At 56.3% G+C, this 16,619-nt stretch overlaps 1 protein-coding gene across 1 annotated transcript; it reads right to left on the bottom strand.

Moving 5' to 3' along the window:
* Nucleotides 1–765: 765 nt before the first annotated feature.
* Nucleotides 766–13,407, bottom strand: CHRM4 (cholinergic receptor muscarinic 4). The gene is made up of 2 exons (XM_043971133.1): nt 13,171–13,407; nt 766–3,548 (listed from the first exon to the last, which is right to left on the bottom strand). Exon 2 carries the CDS (start codon nt 3,492–3,494, stop codon nt 2,046–2,048), a length of 1,449 nt encoding a protein of 482 aa, XP_043827068.1. The 5' UTR covers nt 3,495–3,548; nt 13,171–13,407; the 3' UTR covers nt 766–2,045.
* Between the last annotated feature and the right edge of the window lie 3,212 nt (nt 13,408–16,619).

Raw genomic sequence — 16,619 nt, 5'->3', positions numbered from 1 at the left:
ATTGACCAGACAGGGAAGACAGAACCCAATCCCTTACTGGCCATTTCCAAGCTGAGCTCAGAATCCAGGGTGACAATGAGACAAGCGGCATCTCTTAAAAAATGAAAACCAGGTACAAAGCTCTTCTCTCTATGCCCTGCCCCGTGACTCCCCAAATTCTTGATGTCTTTCCTCCTCAGTGACCTCTCAGCAGATGCGCCATGGAGCACTGGACTAGGGCTGGGGTTGGGGCATAAGGGAGGGGCCAGACCTCCCAACAGCACCTGCAAGCTCAGGACCCTCTCTCCACTCTGCTCTGGCTGTCTAAACTGCTCAGAAGGATCCAGCCCTCCTGTCCCTAACCTTGGTCGAGCTGCCTCCACTGAAAAACAGGCATGCCCCTGGAAGGGACCCATTATACAGAAAGAGAAACTGAGGTTCAAAGAAGAAATGACCTGCCCAAGTCAATGTGGCTGTGTTGGACATTTTCCCACTCCCATTCTGTAGGTGTGTCTATACTATCCCTAATTCTGTCTTTCCTTCTCTTCCCTCTGTCTCTCTCCCCCTCCCTCTCCTCTCTCTCCCTACTCCTTGTCCTCTCCTTCCTCTCCCTGCCTTCTCTTTCCTCTCTGTCATCCTCCATTCTCCTGTTTTTTTCCTCCTCCCTCTTCCTCCCCTCTCTCAACCTTTCCTCAGCTCTCTCTCTCCCTCTCTCGTCTTTCCTTCTCTGTTTCTCTGTCTCGTTCTGTCTGTTTGTACCCCTCTCTCTCTCTCCCTTCCCTCTCTCTCTCTCTCCTCTCTCTCTCTCTCTCTCACACACACACACACACACACCCTTAGCCTCCCCTCCCTCCCATGTCCCACTCAAATGAGTGTTTCAGAAGTAAGAAGGGCACTGAGGCTACCCTTGCTCTCCTTTCAGACAGATGCACATTAGTCTCTAGAGTCAGCATCCTGAACATGGAAGGCAAGAAGTGGCATAGCCTCCCGTCTGCTCACCTTAGACCATGAAGCCCATTTCGGGGAGGGCGCAGGGGAGGAGGTGGGGGAGGGCGGCGAGCTCTTGGCCTCAGCTCCTCCACCCTCTCCAGTCTTGTAGGCCCGGATGGCTGCCAGGACTCCAGTGGTCTTTTAGTCCTTGGAATTCACAACATAACCCAGATGGGTCACGCAGCCTTGGTGGGGAGTGAGGGGGACCCACTGGCCAGGCCACAAAGAGGGAAGCCGGGGAGGGGATTTGCTGCCTCTGGAGTAGATTGGAGGGTCAGGCCGAACCCTGCATGCAGGGGGTTAAGGGCAAGCAGTACCATTTACACGCTGGGTTGGGGGCTGCTCCCCATACATTGGGCCCATAGAGCCAAGGGGCCCGATTTCCCCCCCCTCCAACCCCTCCATCCCAGAACCCAGGCTTCCTCCTGCCAATGGGAGGTCCACCTTCTCATGCCCCACCCCACCCAGTAGTCCTGATGGCTGGGCTTCTAGCCAGACCTTCCCTCCATCCGCTGCCCACACCTTAGCCAGCAGCGCCTCCCCACACCCTTTTCCAGTCACCAGGTATCCACAGCTTGTCTTCCTTCCCGGCCTCCTCAGGCTTTCCTTGAAGTGTCAGAGATTGGCACAGACCTTCCCTTCTTCTGTATCTCTCCCAAACCCCCTCCCCTCCAATCTCCTTCTCCTTCTAACCAGAGGTCTGCTGGGTCCTGACCTTTCTTAAAGTCCTGAGATGAAGCCACAGAACCTCTGCAGAGCCAAAGTCCACCTTGGTCCCCCCAGCAGCTCAGTCCAGCTGACCCTGGGGCTGGTGGGCCCATCCCCCACTCCCTGCCCTGGGAGGCCAGGTAATGGGGATGATGGGAGGACCGAGTCCCCCAGGCTTTCCACTTTGGTGACTCTGGACACACGCTGGGGTCACTGCAGTATCTTCTCTGGCCGTCCCCTAGGCCCTAGGGAAAATGGTACCACCCATGCAAGTCTCTTCTGTCCTCGTGAGTGGGCCAAACGGAGTCATCCTGGAACCATTCCGAGCCCGGTGGTAGGAAGTCCTCATCCACGGAGCCCGTGACCACTTACCTGGCAGTACCAATGTTTCTGTACTGGCACAGAAGCAAGTGCTTGAAGGTCTTCTTGAAGGTGGCATTGCAGAGGGCATAGCAGGCAGGATTGATGGTGCTATTGACGTAGCAGAGCCAGTAGCCAATGGACCACACAGTGTCGGGGACACAGCTCTGGCAGAAGGTGTTGACCAGCACCATGACATTGTAGGGTGTCCAGGTGACGATGAAGGCCAGCAAGATGGCAAAGATGGTCCTCGTCACCTTCCTCTCCCGGGCTGCCATCTGCCGCTTCTTCCTCACCTGATTGCGGGCGATGCTGGCAAACTTGCGGGCCACATTGGCGGCCGGGCGCAAGCTCGCAGGTGTGGCCGGGACGATCTCAATGGCTGTCACGCACTCGTTCCCCGTCTGCTTTGTGACGATCTGGATCTTGGACCACTTGGAGGCCGGGTTGACGGCTCGCGGGCGGGAGGGCAGTGGTGTAGACGGGCTGCAGCCAGTCTCAGCTGTGGAGCCCTCGGTCAGAGGCCTCTCCTTGGTGTTCTGGGTGACGCTGGCTGAGCTGGAGTCATTGGATGTGTCTTTCTCCTCAGGGGGCCGAGGGGGAAGCAGGACCGGCGGAGGGGCCTCCTCCAGCCTCCCATTGCGGATCTCCTCCTTCCCGGGCTCCACTGGCTTCCGGCTCGGGTTCTTGACACTCTGCTTCATGAGGGGGCTCCTAAGGAACGAGAGGCTCTTGGTCTTCTTCTCTTTGGCCCTCTCCGGGTGGTGCTTGTGGACACGGCTGCGGCTAGCCAGGGAGATGTGGATGTAAAGCACGGTCATGATGACCACGGGCAGGTAGAAGGCCGCAATGGCTGTGCCAAAGGTGACCGCCGGGTTGGACAGGAACTGGATGAAACATTGGTTGTCTGGCACGGTCCGCTCCCCTACCACAAACTGCCAGAAGAGTATGGCTGGAGCCCAGAGGACGAAGGACAGCACCCAGGCTGCCGCGATCATGAGGCCCGCCATCTTGGTGGTGCGCCGGGCCGGGTAGGTGAGGGGCTTGGTCACACAGAAGTAGCGGTCGAAGCTGATGATGAGCAGGTTCATCACGGAGGCGTTGCTGACCACGTAATCCAGGGCCAGCCACAAGTCACAGACCACAGCCCCCAGAGGCCAGTAGCCCTTGATGATATACACAGTGTAGAGATTCATGGAGAAGGCCCCGATGATGAGGTCTGCACAGGCCAGGCTGAACAGGAAGTAGTTGTTGACCGTCTGCAGCTGTCGGTTGACCTTGATGGAGAGCATAACGAGGATATTGCCCACAACCGTTACCAGGCTCAGCGAGCCGGTCACCGTGGCGATGAACACCATCTCCACCGTCTCGTAGCGGTTGGGGGCCGCGGGCATCGCCTGCACTGACTGGTCTGAGTGGTTGCCATAGCTGCTATTGATTGGAGTGAAGTTGGCCATGGTGGTTAGGGCAGAGCGCCGGAGGTGGCACCAGCCAGGGGTCTCAGATGGAGTCTGAGGAGACAGAGAAAGATGGTTGAAGGTAGAACAGCCCCCCCCCCCCAACCCTCAGCCCTTCCTGGGTTTTGCACTGACACTTTTCTGTGTTTTCAGCAATAACAGCAGAATATCAACAACTACTCATTTTATTGGTGTCTAGGGAATTCCTGAGTGAGAAAACTCCCTCTGCCAATGTAGGTTGGCACCTTGCCTTATTGTTGTTAATAATAATAATAGTCGTGATAAGTTACACTTACACAGAACTTTACAGATTTCATTTGAGCCTCACAACAACTCAGCGATGGAGTAGCCAGTATTGGCTCAGCACGATTAAGAGATTTGCCCAGTTAGTGTCGGGCATGGGATCCAAACCCACACTTCTGCTTCCTTGTCTATAAAACGAAGAGGTCCCCATGCTGTCTCTAAACCTAGGACTGCTTCCTACTTATGAGACCTTGGCCAACTCACTTCCCCTTCCTTGGGCCTTGATTTCCCTAAAGTACCTTCTGGCTCTAAGTGGCCGTGATCAAAGGGGCGGGTCACAGATTCATCAGCTGACAGAGATGGTTCCTCTGGGCATCACATATGGAAGGGGCATGGCCGGGGGTCTCTCACACTTCCCCCGTTCCCCACTCCTGACTCCCTTCTTTGTTTTTTGTTTTGTTTTTAGTGAGGCAATTGGGGTTAAGTGACTTGCCCAGGGTCACACAGCTAGTAAGTGTTAAGCGTCTGAGGCCGGATTTGAACCCAGGTACTCCTGACTCCAGAGCCGGTGCTCTATCCACTGCGCCACCTAGCTGCCCCCCTGACTCCCTTCTTTGACCAGCACCCACTCCCTTTATTAGGTGGTCAGATCCTAGAAGGCTTTGCCTCAAACTTTGGACCCCCGGGCACATCAGGAGTCTCAGGAGTCTGATGTACAGTAGGTGCTTTGAGCCTTTTTCGATCATTCACTCAACTCCTTCGGTCATTCAGGCACCAGGAACTTCTTAAGCACCTACTGTGTGCTGGGCACTGTGCTGCTCTCAAAGAGCTCCCATTCTAATGGGGAATATGAAATGTGCATAAAGCAAGATCTACACAGAGAAGATGGAGAGTAATCTCTGAGAGGAAGGGCCTAGTGGTGAGGGGATCAGGGAAGACCTTTGGAAGAATGGGCTGTTTGAACAGGCTCTGGAAGGAGGCCTGAGAGACTAGGGGTCGGGGTGAAGGGTGGCAGAAGGGCTGTTCAGTGGCAGAATGTGGTGCTGCATAAGAGGAAAGGAAGGGGGCAGCTAGGTGGCGCAGTGGATAGAGCACCGGCCCTGGAGTCAGGAGGACCTGAGTTCAAATCCGGCCTCAGACACTTAATACTTACTAGCTGCGTGACCCTGGGCAAGTCACTTAACCCCAATTGCCTCACGAAAAAAAAAAAAAAAAGGAAAGGAAGGGAAAAGAACTTGCTATGTGATGGGCTCTATGAGGGGAAGGGAATAAGAATTTATTGAGTGCTTTCTATGCAGTAGGCACTTAACAAACGGTATCTCATTTGACCTCACAAAAACCTTGGGAAGTAGATGCTATCACGTCCCCCATTTTACAGGCAAGGAAACTGAGGCAGGCAGAAGTTAAAGTGACTTGCCCAACTGGTAAGTATTTGAGGCTGGATTTGAAGTCGGGTCACCCTGACTCTGTTCACAGATATGGTGTCTGGAGGAGAGTAAAATATGACTGGAAAGGTAGGACGCAGTCATACAAACCCACCAGAGGTTTTCTGTGTGATCTGGGAGGTAATGGAGACCCTCGTTGAGCTCACTGAGGAGGGGAGATCAGCCAGGCTGAGGCAGGTGCAGCAGGGAGGTGTTTGGAGGCTCCAGCCAAACATCATGACCTATTGTCGCAGCCACAGATGAACAGGGACCATATCACCAGCCCGTGGGATGATGGGACGGTGGGATGGCCACAGATCTGGTCCGTGGCATATGTGGTGATGAGGGGCAGAGGGGCCCTCCAGGTGATGCACTGGGAAGAGAGGAAGGACGCCCAAGAGACTAGGGACTGGCCAAGCTGGTGATAATGGAAGCCTCTGCCAGGTGGACCAGGGGGAGAACACAAAGGCTCTAGGGGACATCCCCGCCCATGAGCAGGCATGCCCCGGAGCTCCCCGGGGCAATCTGGAAAGGAAAAACTTGGTGCCCAAGGCCCTGCAGCGATCAACCAAAGGAACCTAGTTCAGGGCTGGAGGGAGTCCAACACTTCCATTTTACAGGTGAAAAGACTGAGGCACAAAGAAATGAAAAGAGGCCCCAGATCACCCAAGTACTAAAATGCAGAGAGGGAGTCAAGTTCAGTTTCTCTTTGAGAAAATCCCTTCCCTACTCTAAGGCCCAATGGCCTTCTCTGCAAAACGGGTGGGTATATGGGTTAGAAGGTATTTAAGGCTCCTTTCAGTCTTCAGAGGTCACCTCATCCTGGCCCTTGGTCCCAACGGGCACCGGACTGCCAAGGGGCAGCTGGCAGCAGGGTGAGGAGATGGGAAGGGCCTCGAGTGTCAAACCAGAGCCCGCCCAGACTTCCAATGCAGAGACTCCTTTCCCAGTTGTCAATTCCAGGCCGGGCTCTCCCTCCAGCTCCTTGCCTGAGCCATCTGTGAGCTTGCCTGGGGGTCACCGGCTCCCTCCCTCAGAGCTGCTGACGGCCCACTCCCCCGTCCCTCCTGCTGCGGGTGTGTTCACAGCATGGACTCCAATGTAAAAATCACGTGCGAGTTCCTTTTCCTAACATTGCACACCACCACCCCCTCCCGAGGCAGACCGGCATCTCTCGGTGGCTTTCTCCTCCTGTCTCACCTATGCATTGGCACGCAGGCCCACCCCTGGCACACGTGTGCACACTCAAGGGCAGATGCACCTTGACACTCACAGCCTCAGCTGTGGGCACTGTCACACTGGCGCTGACACAAACACACACACACACACACACTCACACACACACACACATACTCACACACACACACACACACACACACACACACATACACATACACACATAAACATCCCTGAAGTAGCTTATACTTATGTAAGTCGCTTATACTAGAACTCAAGCGTTTAGAGCAAAGCCTTCCCCACAAGCCTCTGCAGGCAGATGGAGTGAAGGCCTGGAAGTCAGGAAGTCTGGGTTCTAGTCCCGGCTCTGTCAGAGCTGCCAGGGTGACTTAGGACAACTCATGTCTCTGGCCCCAGGCCTCAGTTTTCTTTACCTGTAAAATGAAGGGGTTAGACTAGATCATCTTCCTGTTCTACTCTGACACTCTTTGTTCCAAGGTCCTTCCCAGCTCTAACATTCCATGTTCTAAGGCACCTTCTAGCTCTGATATTCTAGGTTCTAAAGCCCTTCCCTGCCTTGACATTCCTTGTTCTAAGGCTCCTCCCTTTCCAGGCATTCCATGTTCCAAGACCCCTCCCAGATCTGATATCCTATGTTCTAAGGTCCCTACCTAACTGACATTCTAAGTTCTAAAACCCTTCTCTGCCCTGACATTCCTTGTTCTAAGGCCCCTCCCAGCTCTGACATCCTATCTTCTAAGGTTCCTTCCTGACATTCTAGGTTCTAAAGCCCTTCCCAGCTCTGACATTCCATGTTCTAAGGCCCCTTCTAGTTCTGATATGTCAGGTTTCAAGGCCCCTCCCATTTCTGACATTCCTGTTCTAAGGCTTTTCCCAACCCTGATATTCTAGGTTTCAAAGCCCCTCCCGGGTCTGACATCCTCTATCCCAAGGTCCTTCCCAGTTTTGACATTCTAGGTTCTAAGATCCCTCCTATTTCTCATATTTTATGCTTTAAGATTCCTTAAACTCCAGTGTCCTGAGACATGGAACTCCTATTGGGCAGACAATGGGGTCCCCACTCCCTTCCAGCGTGAGGAAGCTGGGGGGTTGGGTGCCAGGGACTGTGCTGCTCTCAGTGGGTAAGGGGAGTCCCTCCCTCCTCCAGCCCAGGAGTGGGGAGCACGGTGTGTAGGGGTGGTCGGGACCACAGACACAGGCTCAGTGCAAGGCTCTGTGCTAAGGGTCCAGAAGGGAATCTCCCAACTGTGGTCTGAGTTTGTCCTCATCGGTGGGGACCCCAAGCCTGGAGGAAGAGGCTGGAGTCCTGCAGAAGGAGGAGGAAGGTGAGAGCAGGAAGGGCACTCACAGGGGAGCACAAGTCAGCCATCCTCAGCTTCTAACCCCTAGTGTCCCTGTTAGCACCCTGGGGCGGGGGGTGCCTCAGGCCTTCCCACCCAGCTTCTCTTCCCCACTGGGCACCATTCCCTTCACGCAGAAGCAGCTCGTACTCAGACCAAGAAGCTTCAGGGGTTGAGGTAAGAGAACCGGAAGCAAGGAGAACCAGCTTCCCTTTGCCTGCCTGGGCCTTGGCCTCCCCCAACCACCTACCTTTCCATATCCCTTGGAAGGCACTTATGGCCAAAGGTAGCACTCATCTGTGCTTCATGGGTAATCGGCACTCCTGCCTTCCCCTCCCTCAGACTCAATTTCCTCATCCATAACATTAAAAAGTTGGATTAGATAACATTTACATTTACATTCTAAGGTTCCTCTCAACTTCAACATTTCCTGTTTTAAGGTCCCTCTCAGATCGGGCATTCCATATTCCAAGGTCCCTCCCAGCTCTGACACTGTGTGCTAAGGTTTCTTCCAGCAATGTTCTAAGGTCTCCTCCAATTCTGACATCCTGTGTTCTATGGTCCCTCCCAGCTCTGACACCCTAGGTTCTAAGGTCCCTCCCAGCTCTGACACCCTAGGTTCTAAGGTCCCTCCCAGCTCTGACACCCTAGGTTCTAAGGTCCCTCCCAGCTCTGACACCCTAGGTTCTAAGGTCCCTTCCAGCTCTGACATTCTAGGTTCTAAGGTCCCTCCCAGCTCTGACACTGTGTGCTAAGGTTTCTTCCAGTTCTGACATCCTAGGTTCAAAGGTCCCTCCCAGCTTTGACATTCTAGGTTTTAGGCTCCTTCCCAGCTCTGACATTCCCTGTTCTAAGGTTTTAGGGTTCCAGCTGGGAAATGACTTGGGTCTTATTTTGGATCCCAAGTACAGCACCAAACCTTGCCAGGTACTATGGATCTCATAGTCAAGGGAGCGCTATCCTCCATCTGTTTTGGCAGTAGCTGCATCCTAGACTTGGGACAGCATCTCTATCCAACCTTCTCTGGTCCCTGGACGGCTGACATGGAGTTTCCTGACCCCCTCCCCATCCCCTTCTCCCTGCCTCTATTCTTTTCCTCCACAAGGAGTCGGCATCCTTAGGTCTCACGACTCCCCATATAACAGCCAGAATCACTGACTAGGAGAGCTGGAAGGGACCTTGGGAAAAGTCTATGAGTGCTGGCTTTGGATTCAGATGCCTTCTCAGGCACTGGCCAGCTGTGCCTCAGTTTTCTCATCTGGAAAATGGAGGTCTTAGTGCCTTCAGAACTTACCTCATGAGGTTGTTAAAAGGCCAAATGAGATGATGTCTGTAAAAATGCTTTGCAGAAGGAATGGGGGGGGGTGGAGAAGGGGTCAGGCCAGCTCAGAAGACCTGGGTTCCAATCTTGCCTTTAATGCCTCCTGACTCTGTGACCCTGGGCACGTCACTTCCACCTCTCAGTGCCCAAGCCTCTTTATTATTTTTTTTTTTTGGTGAGACAATTGGGGTTAAGTGACTTGCCCAGGGTCACACAGCTAGTAAGTATCAAGTATCTGAGGTCGAATTTGAACTCAGGTCTTCCTGAATCCAGGGCTGGTGTTTTATCCACTGCACCACCTAGCTGCCCCCCAAGCTTCTTTAACAAGTCCCAAGGTGAAGACCATTGAGCAGCTCACCTGCATTGGCTGCAGGAAGATCCTCACCAGGGACCTCTCTACATCCCTGAAAAGGACCACAGGGAAAAGACTTCTTCATGGCATTGTGTAAATGTCAGTCTAACCCCTGCACTTTAGGGATGAAGAAAATAAGGCACAAAGTGACGGTTGGGAAGGAGGAGACTTATTGAAGGTCACTCAGAGCTGGAATTTGAATCCAAGCCTCTTGACTTTGACTTCAGCCCAACTCCTCCTTGCACTACGTGTTTCCACTCTCCCTGCTCTGGAGAGAGGGACTCCCCTCCTTCTGACTCAAGGGGCCAGGGCCTCCTCTTTGACAGCCTCCCCAGTGTGCTTGGTTTCTGTGTTGTAGGTGGGTAGACAATTGTTTGGGCATCGTCCCTCCCATTGGACTGTAAGCTCCCAGAGGCCAGTTGCCATTTCTGCCTCTCTTCGTAGTCCTGGAGCTTAGCACAGTACAGTGCCTGGCACACATAACATTACAGCTGGGGAAACTGAGGCCCAGACAGAACTGGCATGCTCAGGGTCACAAAATCAGTTGAGGTGAGACAGCAGGTTTTGGGATTCTGTGCCCAGTATGCCTTTGTCTGCCCTCCTTTTCATGGTCACCTCCTCTGAGGATGCCTCTGGGTTGAGAGGAGATGTAGATGCCAGCCCAGCAGCCCTGGGGTGTGTGTGTGTGTTGAGGACAGGAGATGGGCAGAGGAAGAGTTTTGTCAAGCCAGGCACTGGGCAAGGCCCTGGACTGGAAGGGATCCCAGTAGTGGCACTCTTGTGTGTGGGGCTGTGAGGGGGCAGGTGGTGGTGCTGGGGAAATGGGATCCTGCTTTTTTTCCCCTTTGAGCCTCTGAGGCCTTAGTCACACTGCAGTAAGAGGGGAGGGAGGGAGGCGTCGGCTCCAGGCAGGGAGGGACGTTGCCCAGGGGCTCATCCATTTTGGGGCCCCCTGACTGGGACAGGGCCCGGGCTCGTGCCTGCAGTGAGAAGCCATCGCCCTGGGAAGAGGAATGGACAGAGTCTTCTCCTCGCTGCTTCCCTGGTCCCCTGCCTCTGCACCCTCACCCCCAAAGACAATATCCATCTCAAACAAGCCTTAACCTGGCTGTGCAGGTAAGCAGGGCCTGCTTGCTGAAGAGATCTTGATTGCCACTAGATGGTGCTGTTGGCCCTACCAGGTGCTCAGCCGATTTGTACCTTCAGATGGGGCCCCAGCTTTGGAAGAGCAGAAAAGAAATGGTGGGGGAGAGAGGGGTGGGGGTGGAGAGAGGGGCAGAGGAAGGTCCTTGTCTCATTTTGGAAATCTTGGTCAAGAGATTCGTGCCTGGCTAGTGAGAGAGGGGAGGGTGAGGAGGATTTCCCCCTTGGGTTTGGGGCTTTCTCAGCCTTGCCCTGCATCCTGGAAGGAGACCAAGGCTGGCCGGAGCGGGGAGGGGGGAGGGAGATAAAGTTAGGGATGTCGGATTTAGCTGTCTGCCCTTCCCGAACCTGGGGAGACTGAGAATGGAGGTGGAGGGGTGAGCAGGGAGGGGCTGGGTGGAAATGGGAACGGAAGGGAGGGAGTTGATTGCAATCAGCATGCGTATTTTTTGTCTGGGGCCTCTCCCACATTCACATACTGAGAGTGTGCGTGCGTGTGTGGATGGACCCCGTGCATGCATGTAAATGGGCATATGTGGACGGGCATGCCGCCAATGCTGTATAGATTTGTACAGGCTCGGGCCCTTAAAATGTCAGGCTTCGGAGGAGGAGGAAGACAGTAAGGAAAAAGGGAGAAGAAAGGACAAAAAGAAGAGATGCTAGCTCTACCCTGGGCTGTGTCTTTTTAGTCCCCCGTCCCAGGCCCCTTCTCAGTGGAGAAAACAGAAGATGGAGATGGAGATGTTGAGGGATCCAAATAGTTTGGAGGGGAGAGGGGTAGAGACTTCATCTGGTGAGGCTGGGAAGTCCTTCCCACCTCTTCCATGGCTAGATGTGCAATATCAAATTCTCTCACGCCTATCCCAAGTCATATATTAAGGGGGGAAAAATTCCAGTTTCAAATCTCTCCAGCGACATTAAGGGGAGGGGTGTGTGAGGAAAATTCCAGCCTAATTCCAGCTTCTTTCTCCCCTCGGGCCAAAGGAAATCCTTTAATAGGGGCCCTAAGATTCATTCATCTGATTCCTACTCCACATGCCCCCCCCCCAAGCAGGGCTGAGTTCAGGTCCTCCCCATCTGACCTGGGGGTGCTCGATCACTGACAAGTTGACACTGTAAGAGTGGGAGGTGTAAGGGGGAAGAGGTGACAACCTTGGGGAAGGGGCTGGCCACCAGGGTCTCTTCTCCCTTGGAGACCAGGGAGAGCTTAGACCCTTATGGAGCTGCCACAAGCGACCCTGGCACCTAAGTGCCCACATCTGGAGAGCACTGATGCCAGTGATGGTTATGAACTACGGAGTCACAAAAGGCATTAGGGACTCGCCTGTCTGGAACTCAGGGAGACAGGTTGCAGGAAGAGTCCTAGGCCCCGCAGAGTCAGGGCCCTACCGAGGGCAGATGTTGCCCAGGACAGGCTGCCCGGCTCAGATTTTGTGGTGAGCTCAGGACTCTGGAAGCCGTTGGCAGGAGCTGGCCTCCAGAGCTGGCCCTGGGCACTGTGTCCAAGTCCCTGGATGCCAGGAACGAGCAACCGGAAAATGAAGTCCCTAAGACTGTCTCCTGGATGGGTGGGTGGGAGAGAGCTCTCTGAGCCCTGCTCTGTTATCTAAAGTGAGCTCCGGGCTCTTCAGGGATAGGCGCTGCCCCGTCTCTAGCAGCAGGTAGCATGCTCAGCGGTAGGTCTTCACCCGGGTCTCCCCCCGGTCCCCAGAGATGGCGAGGGGGAACCTAAGCCCTGGGAGCCGTCTGGGGGCTCCGTGTCATCGTCCTGCCTCCTGAGGTCACCCACGGTGATGACGCCATGAACCTGCTTTTGGTGACTGGGTCCCTCCGGGGGCTGGAAATGCATGGACCCTACAGTTTTGCCCTGTGGGGTCCCAGTGCCTACTAGCTTTCTTCCTCCCCAGGATTGTCGGTTGTGGGAGGCCCTAAGGTGGTTGAAAAGATCCTTTGGAGTCCTGTCTCCCTTCAGAAATAGAGGGGGGGAGGGGGGAAGCGGTCCTTGAGGAGAGCTGGAGAAGAGAATGTGGAGTCCCGAGGGTGCGGCCCAGGTTATACCAAACATAAAAAAGCCCGGGGGAAGGATGGGTGGGAGCTCATAGACACCCACGAGGCCGCAGCTCAGGGAGAGAGGCTCAGGCGCAGGGCTTGTTTGAGTGGGGTACACACAGGGGGAAAAATGGTTCCTGATTGGACTGGTCACAGATCCTGGGGATCTCGAATCAGGGGGGAGGCTTTCCCGGGTAGGAATAGCAGTGGCGCTGCCAGAGGCTGTGGCGGAACCGCAGGGACTGGAAGTCCTCCCCCCCCCATAACCCCCACAAGACCGGGGACCCGGAGCCAGGGGCCCCAGGGTCGTTTCGGAGCTCAAAGCCCCAGAGAAGTTGGGAGGCGGGCGGCCGCCTGTCCAGGTCCTCTCCTAAGCTGTGCGCTCCCCGACGCCCATCCATCCACCCATCCATCCACCCATCTCTGCGGCCCGAGGCGCTCCTCCTCTCTGGGGGGGCCTCTGGTTTCCGAACCTCAGCGCCTCCCCCCAGACCTCAGGCGCCCCTGCAGGGCTCCGGACCCCCTCCTAGGTTCCTTCCATTCGTGCGTCGGTCTGCTAGTCCAGCCCCGGGAGGGCGCACCCCGCGCCCTCTCCGACCGCACTTACCCTGCTGGGCTGCGCTGCTCCGGGCGGCCCCGGCGGGACAGACGGCACGGAATCGGATAGACGGGACGGGTGTGGACTGGACAGACGGAGCGGGGCGTCGGGCCGGGACCCAGGCAGACTGCGGCTGGCCAGGTGGCCGCCGCGGGCACCGTGCCAGGGCTGAGCCGGGCGGGGGGGCAGCGGCGCTGGTGGTCGCGGCCCGGGATGCAGAGGGGACGGCCCCTGCTCGGTCCGCGGCTCCCGGCGGCTGTGGCTCCGAGTCTCTCTCACCCTCGCACTTTTCCCCAAGCCTCGTGATGTCACGGAGAGGCAGCCAATCACTGAGGGGCAGCCCCACGGGCGGCCAGCCCCGCTCGCCTCTCCTCGTTGCGCCTCCCTCCGCGGTGCTGCGCGCCGCTCACCGCGCCACCCCGAGGGGTGCCCGCTGGAGCCGGGCCGCTGGCCCCCAGGGCCCCAACTGCAACCTTGTGAATGGGCCTGGGGCTCTGCAGCTCTGCGGCTGGGCGCGGGGCGCGGTCCTCGCGGGGTCCCGGTGCGTGCTTTTTGGGGAGGGTCTTCGTTGTCGTGGTGACACCGACCCCGGGAAAGGTCACAAGGTTCCTGCCCGGAGCGACCGTCCGGCGCTCTGTCCCTAGTCCCCAAGGTCCGACCCCAGCTCCGGGCTCAGCCCGAGTCCCCGACGCCGCGTCCTTCCCTCCCTCGGTCCAGGGGTCGCCAGGAGATGCGTTGTTATGAAATCGCCGCGCCTGCGGCTCCAGCCGGGCAGACGGGGCCCCCGAAGTCAATGGGCTTCAGGGCCTGAGACTTGTCTATGCCCCGTGAACTTCGGACCTCCTGGCATTCTGGGCAAGGCGGGGAAGGGGCGGGGGACAGGGACGGCGGAGGCTGATTCTAAGGACTAGCGGGGCCCATGGAGAACTAGACGCCCCTGTCTCCCCGCCCCTCCTTCATACGCCCATTCCTTTCCCCTGACTTGGAGGTCTGGAGCCTGGCATGGGCGCGGGCTCCCCTGACGAGGCCGCCCCGTCAGTGTTAACGCTGGGACCTTCAGATCCTTCCGAAAGGAGCTCATCTCGCTCTGCGGACGCATGGGTGGGGGGTCAGTGGGTAGGGCACGTTTGTTCAAGGTCACTTGGGATGCCCGTGGGGATTCCGGGCAGTGTGGGGCCCGCGATCCTAAGCCTGGGGGACCTTAATGAGGGCTGGTGTGGGGCGAGTGAGCGGGCGGCGAAGCCCCTGTTCCCACTTCAGCACTTTGGATCCCACCGCCCCAGCTGCCCGGCCTGCCCAGGGTGCCCGCGCCACCCTGGCCAGGGGCCCCAGAGTGCGAAGTGGAGAAGGGTCGTGTTCAAGGCCTTCCTGGATTCCCGCCCTCTGCATCAGGGATTGCCACCACACGCGTCCCCTTCCCCCAGCCTCGCAGAGATGCTTCGAATCGGCTCTCCCAGAATGCTAAAAACGGGTTTGTTCTTTCTAAGGCACAACAACCTAAACCCCGCCCAGCCCCCGCCTTTGGGGAGCTATGTCTTCTCGGTTCCAGCCTTCTATCCCCTACCCTGCCGGGCCCTTGCCCTATGCAGCCGGGGTGCCAGGGGACGGGGGCCGCAGGGGGCATGAGGACAGAGGAAGCCAGAGTGACAGGCGAGGCTGGTGGGCGGGGCAGGGAGTTCCCCGACAACCAGGGCCCTGCCTCCCGGGCACACCCCAAGGTAACGGGAAAAGAAGAGGGGTCAAATGCTTTCCAGTAGCTGATGGGAAGGGGCCGAGGAGCCGACAGGAGCAAGAGACTCGACTGACCAACCGAGAACCCCGCGCTTGGGCATTGCTCCAGTGAAAGCTGATGGGAGTCTCGGCCAAAGCATTTATAAGAATTGGTGTGAACCCTCCCCCGGCGTGTTAGGTCCTGGATGAATCCTAGCTTGCGTACGCCGAGCCCGGGTTTTATTCCGCCCCTAGGGCTTGAAGGATGGGGGATCTCCCAGGGGGGTTCTTCAGTGTCGGAGGTTTCCAAGACTAGGACGAGGGACCTGGCTGGGGATCTTCGCGGCACCAGGCAGTAGGGGGCACTCCTTAGGCCAGGCAGGGAACTTAAGAGCAGGCGTTTTTGCATCACCACTTTCTTCCAAGCGGGGGACAAATGTATGGACCAGAGCTGGGTCCTCACTACTTATTCCCCAACAAGTAGCAGTGGTCTGAGAAAGGGCTTGGAGAAGCTTCTAGGCTCTGCTTCCTTACAACTCACAGATGGGGAGATCCGGCCCTTTCTGCAGATGGGGGAGCCCTCCCATACAGGTCCAGAAGATGAGGGGCCAAGCATCAGGGAGGCATAGATCTACTCACCTGGAGCCAACCCTGGCCACTTTTTTTTTTGGGTGAGGCAATTGGGGTTAAGTGACTTGCCCAGGGTCACAGCTAGTAAGTGTTGTCCGAGGCCGGATTTGAACTCAGGTCCTCCTGACTCCAAGGCTGGTGCTCTATCCACTGTGCCACCTAGTTGGCCCACCCCTCCCTGCCCCACCACTTTTTGCAAAGGCTGTTTGGATGTAAGGATCTGTCTGTCCTTCCCAAACCACTCCTGTTATGTCCTATGTGACTATGTGTGTGTGTGTGTGTGTGTGTGTGTGTCTTAAAAAGCGGGGGTCATGCCCTCTGGAATGGCAAAGGGAGGATGAAAGGAAGCAAAGGCCAGGCTGAGAACGCCACTTCCTTCGTGACAGACTCCTTGGAGGCTCTGTCCTCCCTTTCTTCAGGACTACCAAACCTGGGGTCCCTGCCACATTAGCGTCCCATGACTATCTCCTAGTTTCTCTAATTTTGTCCTCTTGGCTACATCATAAGCTCCTGATGGGCAAAATAGCGGGCACAAAGGTGGCATCAGGGAGAGCAAGGGATAGCGTGGCTTCCCTCACCTACATTTTTGTAGAAGGGCCCAAGTGAACGCTCTCCCCCTCTCATGGAGTCCTGCTAAGAATACCAACATCAATGCTGACTGAAAGTGCATGCACATTCATTCTCTCGACACCTGGCTGGATTGGATCCTTCAGACACTGAATGTAGGAGGCCAGTGAAGTCCAGCCTGAGAACACAGGCAAGCAGGAGGCTAATGAAGGGGAGCCATCCAACATCTTAGCTGGGGGGGGGGAGGGGCTTCCCTCTCAGTTTCCAAGGTCACTCCCCCTTTCCTGGTTCACGCTAGGCACAGAGGTTGTACTTCTGGCCAGGGAAAAAGCCCTTAGCTTTTTTGGGGTGAGTGAGCTGACAGTGGGAAGGAGCAGAGAGAGGCCTCAGTCATCCGATGGCTGATGAATGGGCAGTCACCAGAGCCAGGTGACTTAGGACAAAGGTCAGGCTCTCTCTGGGAATGTCCTGTCAGGATGAACTCAAGGGAGGCGTCTTGGGAGGGGCTGGAGGAGCAGACACTGGGGCTGAAGCACAAAGACAGAAAGGAG

The sequence above is a fragment of the Dromiciops gliroides genome, chromosome 6 (assembly GCF_019393635.1).
Source record: "Dromiciops gliroides isolate mDroGli1 chromosome 6, mDroGli1.pri, whole genome shotgun sequence".
In the NCBI taxonomy this organism is placed as follows: Eukaryota; Metazoa; Chordata; class Mammalia; order Microbiotheria; family Microbiotheriidae; genus Dromiciops; species Dromiciops gliroides.
The sequence above is the reverse complement of the archived record's forward strand: the minus strand, read 5'-3'. Positions and strand labels throughout refer to the sequence as shown.

Bases quoted from the DNA above. Each gene is read 5' to 3' on its own strand.
- CHRM4 (XM_043971133.1), bottom strand. From the start codon at position 3,494: ATGGCCAACTTCACTCCAATCAATAGCAGCTATGGCAACCACTCAGAC.